The sequence below is a fragment of the Muntiacus reevesi genome, chromosome 2 (assembly GCF_963930625.1).
Source record: "Muntiacus reevesi chromosome 2, mMunRee1.1, whole genome shotgun sequence".
NCBI lineage: Eukaryota > Metazoa > Chordata > Mammalia > Artiodactyla > Cervidae > Muntiacus > Muntiacus reevesi.
Genome location: NC_089250.1, coordinates 39,031,765 through 39,047,977, shown reverse-complemented (window position 1 = coordinate 39,047,977; position 16,213 = coordinate 39,031,765). Strand labels below are relative to the sequence as shown.

The following is a 16,213-nucleotide window of genomic DNA, read 5'->3' as shown; positions in this document are numbered from 1 at the left end:
CCGGCTCCGCGCGCGGGCCCGCCCCCCGCGAGGCGGGGCCGGACCTCGCGCCGGTGCGCCGCGCCCGTGGTGGGGGCGGCGGGGTGGTGGTGGCGGCCGGCGCCTCCCGCGGGGGCGGGGCGGCGGGTTTCGCGTCGACACCGCCTTCCTGCCCCGCCCCGCGCCGGCCCGGCCCCCGCCCCTCCTTCCTGGAGCCGGGGCTGGAAAGGCGGCGTCGGCGGCGGCGGCGCTGGCGGCTGCTGCCGGGCAGGGGGGGTGGCGAGCAGCCCGCGCGACACGCGCCGGCCCGACCCTCTGCTGTGGCCCGCGCGGCGCAGGCGCCTCCTGCCCTGCCGGCGGGGTCCGGCTTCCCGCGGCGGGATGTTCTCCCGGAGGAGCCACGGGGATGTGAAGAAGTCCACCCAGAAGGTGCTGGACCCCAAGAAGGACGTGCTGACCCGCCTGAAGCACCTGCGGGCGCTGCTGGGTGAGGCGCGGCGCGGCCGAGGGCGCGCTCCTGCCGGGATCGGGCGGGGGTCGTCGGGCCGCGATGCCGGGCTGGGGGCGCAGACCCTCCGCGTGGGTCCCGGCGTCGTTCCCCGCGGGCTTGCTCGGCGGCCCCCCGATTGTAAACTCCTCCCCCTCCCCGGGTGGCTTCGGAGCCGGGCTGCGGCGGGACGGTCCCCTCCCCAGCAAACCCTGGGGGTCGTTGCACGCACCCATCGAACTGTCATCTCCCCTCCCAGCTCTTAATGTTTGAGTCCCAGACCCTAAGTGGTCCCAAGTGGGGTCCCAGCGCAGGCTGAATTGAGCTGTCATCTCCTCCCCCCAGTCCCCAATCCCCGCCACTTTTAATTTTACTTTTTTTGAGTCTGGTTCCCCAGTTAGACTGAGCCTCCAAATGGCCTCGGGATAAATTTAAGTGTCATCTCTCTTCCCATGGATCTGGCTGACTCGGTTTCTTTGTGTCCATGGTGTGAAGGGGTCTCGTGTTTGCTGGCTGGGAGGGGTGACTTTCCTCGGTTCCAGGAGGCTGCTTATGCTTTATTGTCAAGATGACCCTGACGGTTTTGCGGCTTCTTGCGTTTTTGTGAGCCCGTTGGGTGGAGTAACTGCACACCCCAGGTGGGCCTGCACTTGACCTGGGATGAAGCTCACCCCCAAGGGTGTCAAGTGTTCCCAAGGCCTCCCTTCACCTGCCACCTGTGATCTGTAGCCACTTTGCTCTGCTGTTATTTTTCTTCCTACCTCCTTTAGTCTTAAATTTTGTTTAGAATGTAAACACCTTTACTGTCTATATACAGACTTGTCTTTGTATATTTTGGGGGCTGTGAAAAAGATACTTTATGTTTCTTCTAGATGTCTTTTTTTCTTCTTGAAAGGAGCAAAATTGCCTGATTTAGGGCACAAAGTCTTCATGTGTCTGTCACTTGAGGAAAGAGGGCATAACAGAATTCATTGTACATGTGGGAATTTTAAATAAAGCCCTTGTTCATGAGATTAAAAGTTGCAAATGATTTCTATTTATACTGTGGAGTACCTCTAAGGAAGAAAAATCCACACACCTAGTTTTGCCAAGTGAAGTTTTTCACATTCTCGGATTCCTTGAGATGCCACTGCCGGCTTGGTCAGTTTGGAATGAAATGTAAATTAGGTACTGTTAGAGGGATTAGCTTTCAAGACTTTTGAAAGTGAAATGCAGTCTTCTTGGTAAACGGAGCTTCCTACTTCCTGTGCTGAAATACTAGGCACACACAGGTCGTATTATTCGGGGCTCTTTAGTGACTGATTAACACCTACTGCAGGGGCATTTTTGATAATGGAGAGCAGAGCAGAGAGGTATTTTAAAGCAGTTGATGCTCCAGGGCTTACTCTGTGTTAGAGAACTTGAACTTGTGTTCAGTCCAAGCCTACAGTATTAAGTTTGCTACATTTTGCAAAGGCAGAATCCATTAAACCTAGATGTTGGGTTTCTTAGGACACATAGTAGGTTGTTACCGTTCTGAGAAAGTAATTAATTTTCAAGGCCCTGTGGTTTCACTTGAAAGTGTTTGTCTCATTTTGAGGAACTTTGTTTTGTCCTTTCATTGAGATATCTGACCTCGGTTTTGTAGCCTGGAGGGGCTCTTTCATATTCCTTATGTATACCATTTTTGTTATTGTTGTGGATTGTCTACAGTTATTACTGTAATCTTTATCTGTAGGGACTAGATTTTTGTAAACATTCTGAGGCATTCTGGTTCATACTGTTCAGTGTAAACTCTTGCTTACAACTGTGGGTTTAAAGGCTTTAAAGACAAATAGTACAGCAATGTAGTGGTCCCACCACATCACATACCCTATTGATTTGCTACTTTATGGAAAAGTCTGCTTAGAAAAAAAGACCTTCTGATCTGAAAGCTCGGACTTAGCCAAAATCAAGAAACTGTTTGAATCAGGAATGACATATACACACCCAGGTGGCTCAGTGGTAAAGAATCTGCCTACCAATGCCGGAGACGCAAAAGATGCAGGTTTGATCCCTGGGTTGGGAAGATCCCCTGGAGCAGGAAATGGCAACCCACTCCAGTATTCTTGCCTGGAAAATCCCATGGACAGAGGATCCTGGCGAGGTACAGTCCATGGGTTTGCAAAGAGACAGACACGAGTGAGCACATATGTAAGATAGATGGACTAATAAGAACCTACTGTGTAACCCAGGGAACTCTACTCAGCACCCTGTAATGTCCTATATGGGAAAAGAATTTTTAAAAGACTGGATATATATGTATAGCTGATTCAGTTTGCTCTACAGCAGAAACTGACACAATATTGTAAATCAACTATACTCCAATAAAAATTAAAAATTAAAAAAAAAAATAGAAAAAGAGACAGAGACCAGATTTGTGGTTACCAGAGGCAGGATGGGGGAGGGGGGAGAAGATAATTGAATAAATGCAGTCAGAAAGTACAAACTTCCAGTAATAAATAAGTACTAGGAATGTAATGTACAATGTGGTAAATGTAGTTAACACTGCTGTATGTTATATATGCAAGTTGTTAAAAGAGTAAATCTTAAGAATTCTCATCAAAAGAAAGAACATTTTTCCTATTTCATTAATTTTTTATCTCTCTGAGATGGTGGGTGTTCACTGAACTTTCTGTGATAATCATTTTGTGGTATATGTAAGTCGAATCATTATGTTATAGACCTTAAACTTACACAGTGCTATATGTCAGTTATGTCTCAATAAACAAGCAGGAAAAAAAATAGATATATTTGCAAAGAAAAAATCGTTTGAAGGAAATGAATCAAAATTATTGCTGTATTTTTATCTGTATATTTAGATAATTCTCTTGCTTTTCACATATTTTCAAATGATAAGGCCACATTAGTTTTTAAATACAAAGTTGATACCGCTGACCTGGATCTATAGCCTGCGGCTGCACGACCTTGAGCCAGTTCCTCAGCCCGTCTGTGAACCTCAGTTTCTTCACTTTGTGAAGTGGGTGTGGTAATGTCTGCCTCGTAAAGGTTATTGTGAGTGTACTGTATGAGCTACTTCAGCTCCGAGTAGACATTTTACAGTTTCCTCTCTCATCACTTCTTTCCTGTCATTAATAGGCTAGGACAAGCCTTTTGATAGACTGTCCCTTCTCCTTTCTTGTTTGAGTAATTGTGATGGATCCTTTCCCTCTTCAAAAAGAGTAGTCTGTATTATAGGACAACTAGCTGAGAAAGATACAGTTAGCTGCGAAAAGGAGAGTATTTCTTCATATCACAGTAATGACTCCAGTTAGAACTTAACTTAGCTACTTTGACTTGGCTGTATATCATAGATTAGCCTGATATTCTTAACTTTATATTAAAGGATGGGGGAGAACTGAGACCAGGCAAGGCTCGTTGGCCAAACCAGGCACTAAATGTTGTGAATATATTATCTGAGTGGGAGGAAGAACAAAGAGCTCTTCGATTCCTGACTCCCAGGTCTCCTTACATTGTTGAAATCATCCTCAGGAAAGAAAATAAGTAAACAAAAACAAAACTAAAATACTGTGTATTGCTCTCTTGCTGCTGCAGAGATTCCATGCCTAACAACAAGTTGAGAGCCTACTATTAAATAGGGTTTAGACATGGCATTGATGTGGCAAGAGCAATAGATATAAAATATTTACTAGTAAGCATATAATGTGTTATGTACATAGACAGTGGCTTATATGGTAGACTCCATTATAGGATTTCAAGGTTCAGAAAAGATCATTAATAACAAAGATGGGGGGACTTCCCTGGTGGTCTAGTGGTGAAGACGCTGCATTTCTAATGCAGAGGGTGTGGGTTCGATTCCTGATTGGGGAACTAAGGTCCCATATGCTGAGTAATGTGGGAAAAAAAACCCCAAAACACTAGAAAGACCACAGATAGGGCATCTTGAAGGAGGTTTTACTCATGCCAGGACCGAAAGAATGACTAAAGGTTAGACTCACTTTGTCCAGTAGAAATATATGTGAGCCATAGGTGTAATTTAAACTGCTCTGGTGGCCACATCTAAAAAGGTAAAAAAAGAAACAGGTGAGGAACTTCCCTTGTGGTCCAGTGGCTAAGACTCCACACACTCTGTGCAGGGACCCTGGGTTTAATCCCTGGTCAGGGAACTAGATCCCACACGCTGTAACCAAAGACCCAGTGCAGCCAAATAAATAAATGAACAAAATAAATATTAAAAAATAAAAACATTACAGAAAGAAAACAGGTGACATTAATTTTAGTAATACCTTTTATTTAACCTTATACATCTGTTTTGTCAAGAGGTAGTCCAAGTAAAACATTCAGTGTTTTTCATTATCTTCCCATAGCATGTCTTGGAAGTCGTGCATCTACTGTTCATGGGCAGCATGTCTCCGGTCAGACCAGCCGCATTTCCAGTGCTGGGGAGCCCCTCGTGGCCAGCACGGCCTGCTGGGCAGAGCAGGGTTAGATTTGGGGAAAGTCAAGTGTGGGGAGGGCTTTTCCAGCTGAGAAGGGGAGGAGTTGGTGGTGGAGATGTATCTGGGAGACGATGCATGAGAGCGAAGAACCTCAGACACAGAGGACTCGGTGCTGGAACCCTGGCCCTGAGGGCGTCTGCAGTGTCAGAGCAGTGGCTGGAGTGGCGTATGGACCAGGGGTGAGGGCAGGATGGGGAGATGGACTATGAGGTCATGGGGGCGATGAGGAGGGGTAGCCTGACCGGGTAGAAGCTGAGGCAGTTGGGGCCAGATCACAAGGGGTTGAACACTTCAATTTTATCCTGCAAGTGAGCGGGTGCACTTGGAGAATTCTTAGCAGGTCAAATGATAAGATTTGTGAATTACCTCCCTGCCAGCAGGGCCAGGATAGAATGGGGCTGGTGGGAGGGCAGGGAGTCCTTGGGAAGGCTGGCGGTGGAGGAGCTGACAACTGGAGAGGAGGGTGGAGTCATGAAGGACCCCAAGGCAGAAACTAGTGATTCTCGATTCAAGTGTGGTTTGTGGAAGCTGGACGAGGAGTGATGAATCTGAAGGAAAAGAGGTTTGGGGTCAGGGGCCACAGCCCGGTCAACTCTAGTGACCCCAGAGTTCAGACCAAATAATTTGGAACCAGGGAGGAGAGAATAGCTGTTCACTGATGCTCTTTATGCCCATAGAACAGAATCGAATATTTTGATAGGTTTCCTTCTGTGCATCTGTTGCTTTAAGGAGGGACAAGTTTGCTTATTCACAAGTTGTAAATATTGCCTTTTAAACTTCCTGTTAGCTTTTACCTATGTCTTGTTCCTTTTATTTTTATTAACGACAGGTATTTGTTGAGACTATTCTCTGGTGATTAATTAGTTTCCTTTCTTCGTCAATCCTTTTTTTCCTCTTTTTTTCCTTCTTTTTCTTTCTTTCTCGGGTGTAAATACTACTACTCTAAACATCTTGGGAAACGGCTTTTTCTGCATTTTGCCTTGTTTCCGTAGAATAGATTCGCTGAAGTCAGGTTGCTGGGTTGAGCGTGTTTATGCCTTGATTCCTCAGTGTTGTTCAAATGCTCTCTGGCAGCAAGGGTGAAACAGTCAAATCCTCTGTAATCTGACCAGCAGTAAACACCTTGTTGGGAGCAGGAAATGGCAACCCACTCCAGTATTCTTGCCTGGAGAATCCCGTGGACAGAGGAGCCTGGCGGGCTGCTGTCTATACGGTAGCACAGAGTCGAACTTGACTGAAGGGACTTAGCAGCAGTAGCGGCAGCAAACACCTTGTTAAAATTTGACCATTGATGTTAGGTATTTGGGAGAGTAGGGGTGCCATGGATAGAGCCAGAGGGTTGGGAGGAGACCCTGGCTAATAACAGAACAAGGTGAGTTTGAGTTGAGAGGTGGAGATGGTTGGATGGCCTCACCGACACGATGGACATGAGTTTGAGTAAGCTCTGGGAGTTGGGGATGGACAGGGAAGCCTGGCGTGCTGCAGTCCATGGGGTCGCAAAGAGTTGGACATGACTGAGCGACTGAACTGAACTGTGTTGAGTTTGAGAAAAAGGCGAGATCCAAATGGGACCGAACATCGGGGAAGTTGTTAGACATGGGGTCTGGAGCTTAATGAGGGGTTAGGAAGCTGTGACATGGTTGTTTATCAGTGTCACAATCTCACTGGGTTGTTCCCCAAATTTCTGATGATGGTGGTGTCCCCACCCCCAACCTGGAAATGGGGAAACTGAAGCTCCTGGAGGTGGACTCCTGCCCATAAGGGGCAGGGCTGGCAGTCATGGGATTGTACAGCTCACGTCATGCTTTTGCTAGTTATCCTGACTCAAAAGCATATTTACATACCAGAGAATATCCCACCAGAATGAATGTTAACATGTAAACCAAAGCCCCCATGTCTCCCAGACATGTTGCTTTGAGGTTCGTTGCCCTCTTCCTAGCCCGTTTTTTACTGTATTGTTCTAGGCAGACCTTGAGGCCGTATTTGATATGAACATGACAGAAGATAAAAAGGCTCCTCCGGTGTTTTCGTGTTCGCTGGCCTCTCCATGTCCTTGGCGGCCGTCACAGGTGGTAAAATAGTTCCTTGGACATGAATGTCACATGGACACTCTGCAGCCAGCACAGAGCTGGGGCGTATGAACCAGGCCCTTCAGGCAGTCGTGGGATGGCTTCTCTCTGGTGACCTTGTTTGAAGCCAAGTGATTTGGCCCTAATGCTCCCTTTCTTCATTTTTCATCAGTTGCTCACATTTTTTACCTGTAACTTCTGGAATATAAAATGAACTTTGGACACATATATGTCACACAGATACCCCACCTCTGTTCCTTAGGCTGGAGATTCTCTGGTGTGAGAAAGGTGGACCTAGGATGAAAGGCTGACTGAGTTCAGATGTTTTCTTTGAGATAACTGAAAAAGGCTGCCTTTGACCTTTAATTCTGGGAAGAGGGGTAATTGAGTCCAGAGTATTTTGGATAAAAACTTTTATAATTTTTATTTTGCCTTGACCTTTTATTCTGGTGGTGGTTTAGTCGCTAAGTCGTGTCCTACTCTTGCGATCCCATGGACTGTAGCCCACCAGGCTCCTCTGTTCATGAGATTTTCCAGGCAATAATACTGGAGTGGCTTGCCATTTCCTTCTCCAGGGGATCTTCCCAACCCAGGAATCAAACCCAGGTCTCCTGTATTGCAGGCAGATTCTTTCCCAACTGAGCTACAAGGGTTCTGGCAAGAGGGGTAATTGGTAGGTCCAGAGTATTTTAATGAAAACTTTTATAATTTTTATTTTGCTTGTCAATGCCTTATTTGCTGATGGACATACATTAACTTCTACTAGTTGTTTAGTGTACTAATCTCTAGTCTCCAAACTAAGTACCAAAGATAAAACTGTAGAGAACTGCTTATTGTCTTTAAAAAATTGACTTTCAAAATAGCAGATAGATTCAATTCAAAGTTTAAAGTTATCTTTAAAAGAAGCAATATGTTACTTTACTGTAAAATTTAGCATAATGAAAGTATAAATGTAGTAAGCCACTATCTTGTTTTTGGATTTTTTAAAAAATTTGGTTTCACGTACTTTTTTGAGTCTGTGTGTGTGGATATGTGTGTCTGTGTGTATGTGTCTGCTTGGCAAGGCTATGTCTTCAGAGATTAATAAGGCACAAGCACGGGATTTGCAGTTTGCTAGGGGAGACAGACAAGTAAATCGCTACATTTCCACTAGGGTGTTGGTGCCTGGGTGGGGTGCGTGGAAATGTATGGGTGGCTACAGGCGGAGAGGAGGCACTTCGGAAAGCCCCTTGGAGAACCCAGCAATGCTTCCTGAGGGCGGGTGGGGCTGAGGTGGGTCTGGAATTGTGAATGCAGCAGTTTCCCAGGTAGGCAGGTTGGGGGTGAGGAGACTGCAGGAAAGAGCAGCTGGTGCAGAGGTGAAGGCATGGCCACCGTGTGACTGACTGCACAGTTTTTCATCCTGTGCTGTTGGTGGATGTTGGGAATCCAGGCAAGAGTTTTAAACAGAGGAGGAGCCAAATCCAGTGTCTTCCCCCGGTGAATGGTCCAGGAGCCGCAGTCTCCCTGAGGTTTGAAACATGGATGCCTGGAGGGTGAGAGCTCCTCTCCTTTGAGATTACAAGCCAAGAGGATGTAGCCTGTGCTGCCTTTCCCTCCATGGGGGGAGCACCTACCTTGAATAGTTCACCGTGAGAAGGAAGCAGAGCGGAGAGATGGAGAGTGAAGAGAGTCCATGGGCCCTGTGTGAACTGAGGAGCTCAACCCCGTCTGCACCATCCCCACCCCAAGCTTCTCAGCTGTAGGAGCCCAGAACACCCTGGTTTTTTGCTCTAGCCAGCTTGCGTCCTATTTCTGGGCCTTGCCACGGGGAGAGCCCACATTCATATGCCAGGAAGAGACTGGGAAATTCCAGATCAAGGGTGGATGGGTCTGTGTGTGTGTGTAGATATAATTTTTACATTTTTTAAGACCTGGGGGAATTTGAATTTATGTACATGTAGGAGAAGGAAATAATAAAAGAGCAAAATTGAAGAAATAGAGAGAAAGGGGCTAAAATGATGAAAGTTGTGATCTGCTGCGGGATCCAGAGGGTGGGACAGAACAGGCTTGACACAGGGGCTCCTCTCCGTCTGAGGCCGCTCGGAAGAAGCAGGGACCGGGTGCGGGGTGACAGGGTGGTGCAGGGACCTCTCGGACCATGGCTTCTGCTTTTTCTGTGAAGGTACGAGGGCAAGTCAACTGCTGACTAGTTTTCTCGCTGATATAGTGACAGGAACTGAAGGTGTCTTACTCCTTTTTCTCTGCCGCGCATCTTCACAAAAAAACACTGTAATCGGAGAGGCTTTGTTTTTGTTCATTGCGGGGGGTGGGGATGATCTCATAAATGCAGTTTAACTTATGTCATGAAATGCTTGGCCAGAAGGGGGAAATGTATATGTATATAAATCGGTTCAGTTCAGTTGCTCAGTCGTGTCTGACTCTTTGCGACACCATGGACTGCAGCCCACTAGGCCTCCCTGTCCATCACCAACTCCTGGAGTTCACCCAAACTCATGTCCATCGAGTCGGTGATGCCATCCAACCATCTCATCCTCTGTCGTCCCCTTCTCCTCCTGCCTTCAGCCTCTCCTAGCATTGGGATCTTTTCAAATGAGTCAGGTCTTCACATCAGGTGGCCAAAGTCTTGGAGTTTCAGCTTCAGCATCAATCCTTCCAATGAATATTCAGGACTGATTTCCTTTAGGATGGACTATATATGTAAACGTATATGTGTTAATATGTATAAATATGATGTGTATATATGTGTATATATACATAAATAAATTGAATAAATATATAAATATATATAATAAATATAAATATATAAATAATTATAAACAAAATATTTTATAATAATATTTAATATAATATATAATAATATTTTATAAATAAAATAAATATATATATAAATAAATAAAATGGGGACAGTTTAAGTGGTGCGGATGCTGCCTACCCTTCCTGAGTGGTGGCGTGAGGAGGGACATGGCTGTGTCCCCAGAGGTCCTCTTTCCTTCATGTCCCTCACTGTGGGAGCGCCTTCCCTGCTGGGTGTGGATCCCGTGTTTAAGGGTAATCGGGATTTTCTCCATTTTTACCTTTCACGTGACTTCACCCCACCTGAGATGTCACTTGACTGTATTGATATCTCATATTCGTGTAGCTCTTCACTTGTCTGCAAAATATTTTCTCATTTGATCAATTTGCGGCCTCAAGCAACCAGTTTATAAAGGAATTTTCCTTCTAGATTCTTAGTAGAGCCTTCTTTCTTCGTTCTGAATCTTCCTCTGAGGGCTTTAACTTTGATTTTTAGAAAAGAGATGTTTCATAATCACTTTACGTCTTTTATGTTGTTTCAGAAACTGAGACCACATCTGAAAGACACAGAACGCTATTTTAAAAGTAACTGTCATTTATAACAGTAAATATGTACTTTGATTTTGCTTTTGCAGTTGCAGTTTAGTTAAAAAAAAACTTTTGAAAAAGATAAGGATATGGTCTTGTGTTTGACTTTCAGCGATGGCACGTATTTGCTGAGGCTCAAGCATACTTTCAAGGACACAGGAGGTACCAGGGCCCCGGCTTGTGCCAGCCTTGGGAGCTGTGAGAGGCTGTGCTCAGATCAGCTCCACTACAGGGCCCCACTGACCGATGCTCCCGGTGCTGCCCTTGGACCCATCTCCACTGAGTAGCCAGAGCTGGGCTCCGCCTGGGCTTCCTGCAGCCAGTTACTGAGCACGTGGGCTACTCACGTGGTCATTCCTCGGAGACCCAGACGCCTGGGCTAGCAGCCTCTTAGGCCTCTGCTGCCTCTCAGCCCCCCTCCCTTCCCTCCTCTGTGCAGGGCTCAGTCCGCCCTTCTCAGGTCCTCCTCTTCGTCCTTCACGGCATCTCCCTCAATAAACCTCCTGTGTGAACAGTCCTGTTTTGATATCCATTTCCCAGAGAACCCAAACGAATACCCGGTCCCTTCTCCTAGAGGGTGTCAGCCATCCCGTCCCGCAGAATTCTTCCAGAGCCGGCAGAGTCCTGTCACATCTTCACACAAAGTGCCTTCACCTCTCTCCCCTGAAACGATCTTTTCTCAAATTCCCATAGCTCTTTGCGTCTTCCACTGACATTTGTAGCCTTTGGTTTTATATTCTGCTCCTCTGTGTTCTGCCTGATCTCACTCACTAAATGATACTGATGCTAAATAATACCAAGAACACCAGCAGCTTTTGTACGTCTTGATTCCTTATTTGTAATAATAACAAGTAGCATTTAATTGGCACTTGCCCTGTGCCAAGGACCACCAGAAATACTTTACATGTACTTTTAATCCTCTCCCCTGTGGGGTGGGGATTATCATTATCTCCATCTTCCTGATAAAACCCAGAGAAATTAAGAACATTGCCCAACATTGCCCAGCTAATGAGTGATAGTGACAGGACTGAACCCAGGCAGCTGGCTCCAGAATCCCGTGTTATTTTTTATCCAGCACCAACCACGTGTCAGGCATTATACTCAGCCCTGGGCATGCCTGAGCTTGCATTCAGAAAAACCAAAAATGCGATTTCCACGTACCTGGATCTGAGTCTGTGGGAGAGGAGCAGCCACCTATATGGATGTTCAGAAAAATTTCTAAGAGCCTTCCTGCCCCAGAGATTGTTTTCACTAGCCAGAAGCTCCCATCAATAAAGTAATAATTCAAGGGACTGCCCTGGCAGACTGGTGGTAAAGACTCCATGCTTCTGCTGCAGGGGGCATGGGTTCAATCCCTGGCCATGGAACTAAGATCCAGCATACTGTGTGGCATGGCCAAAAAGTGAGTTGAGACCATGAATTAAGTTCTCCTGAAAGAAACCTCTCTCCTCCTGTGTGTGTAAACAGACCCACTCCTGGGTCCCCAGGGGAATGTTATTGTTCAGTTGCTCAGTCATGTCTGACTCTTTGTGACCCCTTGGATTGTAGCCCACCAGGCTCCTCTGTCCATGGAATTTCCCATGCAAGAAGACTGCAGTGGGTTCCTATTTCCTTCTTCAGGGGATCTTCCCAACCCAGGGATTGACCCGAGTCTCCTGCGTTGCAGGCAGATTCTTTACCTGGAGGGAACCATATCCAGCACATGTGGCCGTTCCTTCCTTGCTATTGCAGTGGGTCATGATGAGGAGACGGGCTGGGACCACCGTGGCCGGTGAGGCAGGAATGCTCGACTGCCATGAGATTGGACCACGCCGCTCGAGCTTGTGACAGCGTGGAATGCACTTGCTATATCACCCTGAATTCTTGTAAGAGCCAGAGAGTAGGAAGTGCCGCGATGTGGACAAGAAATGGAGAATAGCTAGTGGCTGGAAATGAATGAGCACAGGAAAACATCCATGGGTCAATGCAGTGTTAATTTATCCCATGAACGGTGGTGAAAGGCAGCAGATGGACTGGGTTTCGTGTACCTACCTGCTAAGTTAGGACCCTGTTTGTGCTGTAGATTGTGTTACTTTTTCTTTTTTAAAGAACTTGAGCCACTAAAAGAAAGTTGTTTTGACCATGCTGCATAGCTTTCAAGATCCTAGTTCCTGAGTAGGGGTCGAACCCAGGCCCCAGGAGCGGAAGCCCACATCTTAATCACTTGACCACCAGGAAATTCCCTGTAGGTAGTGTTTCTTAGTGGAAAGGCCTGAGGGAGTCTTGGTCTTCAGCTCAGTGATAATTGAAGAGATGGTGTGGTTTCTACGACCCGGTGTTGCTGCTGAATCAAAGGGGAGTCTGCTCCATGGTTGGTGATGAGCCCTGGATTGAGCAAAACTTAATGTGTGCTGAGGCTATCCCATCCAAGTGAATCTGACCGTGATTGGAAATTTCATCACCTTTCTGCATTCAGGGGGGTCACAGCATTGTTTGTTCCTGTGCAGTACAAGCTACCAAATGGCTGGACAGAGATCATTTCTTCCTGCCCGACTGTATCATTTTTCTACCCTTTGAGGTGAATGATGATTAGAGAAGCAACTTTCCCTAAAGACAGCAGAAAAGTCCTCTAGATCTGAATCATCACAAGGCATTTATGTGCAAAAAATTTCTCTGTTATTACAGAAGAGGTCTACTCACGATGTTGGGCAGAGGAAGTTTAAATTATTTTCTGTTTTTAGGGCATTTTCGTCCTGGTAAAGATACTACTTTTCTGTATTGCTTGGGTCGTGAATGTTCTTCAAGCTTGAGAAGTCAGACACATTTGGAAGAAATTATGGTCAATGTCATGTCTGTTGTGCTTTTCTTTTTTACGATAAATAATCAGACATTGGAAAAAAATCTCTGAAACACTGGCAGCTTTTTGTTTGTTGGTTTCTGAAATGAATAATAATTTTGTAGTTTTTTCTGGTTGTAAAATTTTACATACTCATTATAAACATTTGACTTATTATGAATAAGCAAGAAATCATTTAAGTGTGAAAGAGCTCTTCACATTCTTCATCCCCTGATAACCAGTGTTAAAATTTTGGTAGGCGTGTTTTTGTGCTTGCTTTTGCTGATGTGTGATCTCTATGTGTTGTGCATGCACACAGAAACGCAGTTTTACACGAGTAGTTACTATGCATGGGCCGACACTCTGTTTCTGATCTGACATGCCTTGGACGTTTTTCACATCAGTAAGTGAAGACTTAACCTGTTACTTAAATGGTCCTTTTGTGTCCCATGGGACTCACACGGCAAATTATCCACCACCCATTTCAGGTTGGGAGTCCAGGCTCCCTGCGCTGTCAGCAGACCCAGGCTGGCGGGAGAAGGGTGGCTGCCTCTGGTTTCTCATATGAGGGACGAGACAGGCCTGACGGTGGGGCAGGCTGATGATGGGGCAGGGGTCGGTGGGGTGAGTTTCTGGAAGTAAAGAGAACCCCTTGCGAAAGGCTGTCTCAGTCTCCACTGAATTAATTTTACAGAAAGGCCACCCTTTTAACCTGTCTTGGAGTGAAGGTCATTCCCCTTGCAGGCTGGCTCTGGTGTCCTAAATATACCAGCTTCTGGGTTCTCTTTGGAGTTTAGTAACTGTTTACTTCCAGGCTTTCTACCAACTCTGTCTTATGTACTTCAAAAAAATGGTGTTTCCAAGTGTACTTCCGTGCACTTCCTCCATCATTTTCTGTTAATGTTAGGCTCACTCAGGTAAGCAGCGCGGGAGCACTGGACTGCCTGCCTGGGTTCCAGTCCTGCTGGGGACCTGACCCCGCTGACCCTCCCCTGCCTACTTCCTAGGGCTGTGGAAGGTCTGAGTTAATATATACAAATCCCTTTTGTAAGTGGTTATTACGCTTATTAATAATGATTGTTTGACATAAGTAAGATGCCTCTCTCTGCCCTCATCACCTCTCTTCTGCCTGCTTAGTTGTTAGAAGTGAGCTGGAGCTGTTCCCATTTAGCTCCTGTTTTATTTATTTTTATCCTCTAACTCTTTCCTTCCTGAGTGAATCTGAGTGTAACATAGGCCAATTCAGATCAAGAAAAGTGAAGTGCATTATTATGTATAAAGTAGATAACTAATGAGAACCTACCATATAGTCAGGAACTCTACTGAATACTCTGTGGTGATCTAAATGGGCAGGAAATGCAAGGAAGAGGGATTGTATGTATATGTATAACTGATAACACTTTGCTGTACAACAGAAGCTAACACAACATTGTAAAGCAACTATATTCTGATTTTAAAAAGAAAGAAAAGTAGAAACAGTTATGCATTGCCCTTAAAAAATCTGATGAAACTTGCTTCCTACGAAAGAAGAAATATATGAAAATGTATGAACCATTGTGTATAAATTAAACTAGAAGGATATATTATACAACATAGGGAATGTACCAATATTTTATAATAAACATGAAGTATAATCTTTAAAAATTGTGAATCACTATATTGTACACTTGTAACTTATTATATATCAACTATTCTTCATAAAAAGTGAATATATATAAAACACATTAGATTTAAACATTATATTTCATTGGTGTATATATTTTGTTTGATTGTGTTGGCACTTGATGTCTGTTAATAATAAAATTTTAGAAGCCTGCATTTGAGAGAGATGTGTCAGCAATGTTTAAAAATAGCTCTGCTTTTTAAAACTTTAGCTCTAGGTACATGGAGTATATCTTTATCAGAATCACTTTTACATGGGGACTGTCAATCTAGAGTTACAGAGTTTTTAACATCTTTCCGACCTCTAGAATTTTACTTTCTTCATCTATCTTGGGGAAGGCAATGGCACCCCACTCCAGTACTCTCGCCTGGAAAATCCCATGGACGGAGGAGCCTGGTAGGCTGCAGTCCATGGGGTCGCTAAGAGCCAGACACGACTGAGCGACTTCACTTTCACTTTTCATTTTCACGCATTGGAGAAGGAAATGGCAACCCACTCCAGTGTTCTTGCCTGGAGAATCTCAGGGACGGAGGAGCCTGGTGGGCTGACGTCTGTGGGGTCACACAGAGTCGGACACGACTGAAGTGACTTAGTAGCAGCAGCACCTATCTTACCATATAGGTATAAAGAAATGAAAATAAGACACCTTAGGAAATGAAGTGGGGTGACTATAGCTTTTACAACCTTTCAGTTATACTAGGATTGGTTTTTACTGTCAGAATCTGCAAAGATGTTTTTGGATACAGGTAACAGAAAACCCAAGTGTAAGCATAAACGAAGAAGAATTTTTTTTCTCCTTTGAAAATCGGCCCCAAAGCATGTGAGCGCAAGCCAGCTGGCACGGCGGCTCAGCGATGTGACCGTCCCCTGGCTCCCCCTCCCTGCTCTGCCCTCCCTACTGTCCTCCGTCCATGTGGCAGGTCTGTCCTCTGAGTGGCAAAATGCAGCTCGGGCTGCAAAATGCAGCCTGGACAGAATGTCCGGGCAGAACGTCCAGAGAAGCACTTGTGCTTTGTGACCCTTTATGAACCGTGACCCTTTCCCGGCATCTCCACCAGAATTCTTCCCAGTGCTCGTAGGGGCACAGGCTTGAGCTTAAAGCATTGGGTCACAGGCTTGAACCTAAACTCATGGTTGGCGGGGGGCTGTTCCCACTGTCATTGACTCCGCAGCATCGGGTCTCCCACCCCTGCCCCAAGAGCACACAGTTCTGTGGGGTGGATGGTCCTTGAACACATGGGTCTGTTAGGAAGACAAGGGTCTGCTGTGGGCCTGACCGGGTGTGGGGGGCCAGAGGGAAAACCAGAGTGCCTGCTCCAGGCCACTCTCGCTTTCAGT

The 16,213-nt window shown here is 45.7% G+C and overlaps 1 protein-coding gene and 1 non-coding gene across 3 annotated transcripts in view; both read left to right on the top strand.

The window, feature by feature from the left end:
- The first annotated feature begins 202 nt into the window (after positions 1 to 202).
- The window catches only part of RALGAPA2 (Ral GTPase activating protein catalytic subunit alpha 2), a 270,511-nt gene continuing 254,500 nt past the window's right edge, over positions 203 to 16,213 (top strand). For both annotated transcript variants that reach the window (XM_065921331.1, XM_065921330.1), the window contains exon 1: positions 203 to 466. In XM_065921331.1, the coding sequence (XP_065777403.1) occupies positions 361 to 466 (106 nt within the window). In that variant the 5' untranslated portion in view covers positions 203 to 360. The remainder of the gene's footprint in view (positions 467 to 16,213) is intronic.
- TRNAR-UCU (transfer RNA arginine (anticodon UCU)) lies at positions 4,243 to 4,315 on the top strand. Its single transcript has one exon. It is a non-coding gene; the product is annotated as a tRNA-Arg (tRNA).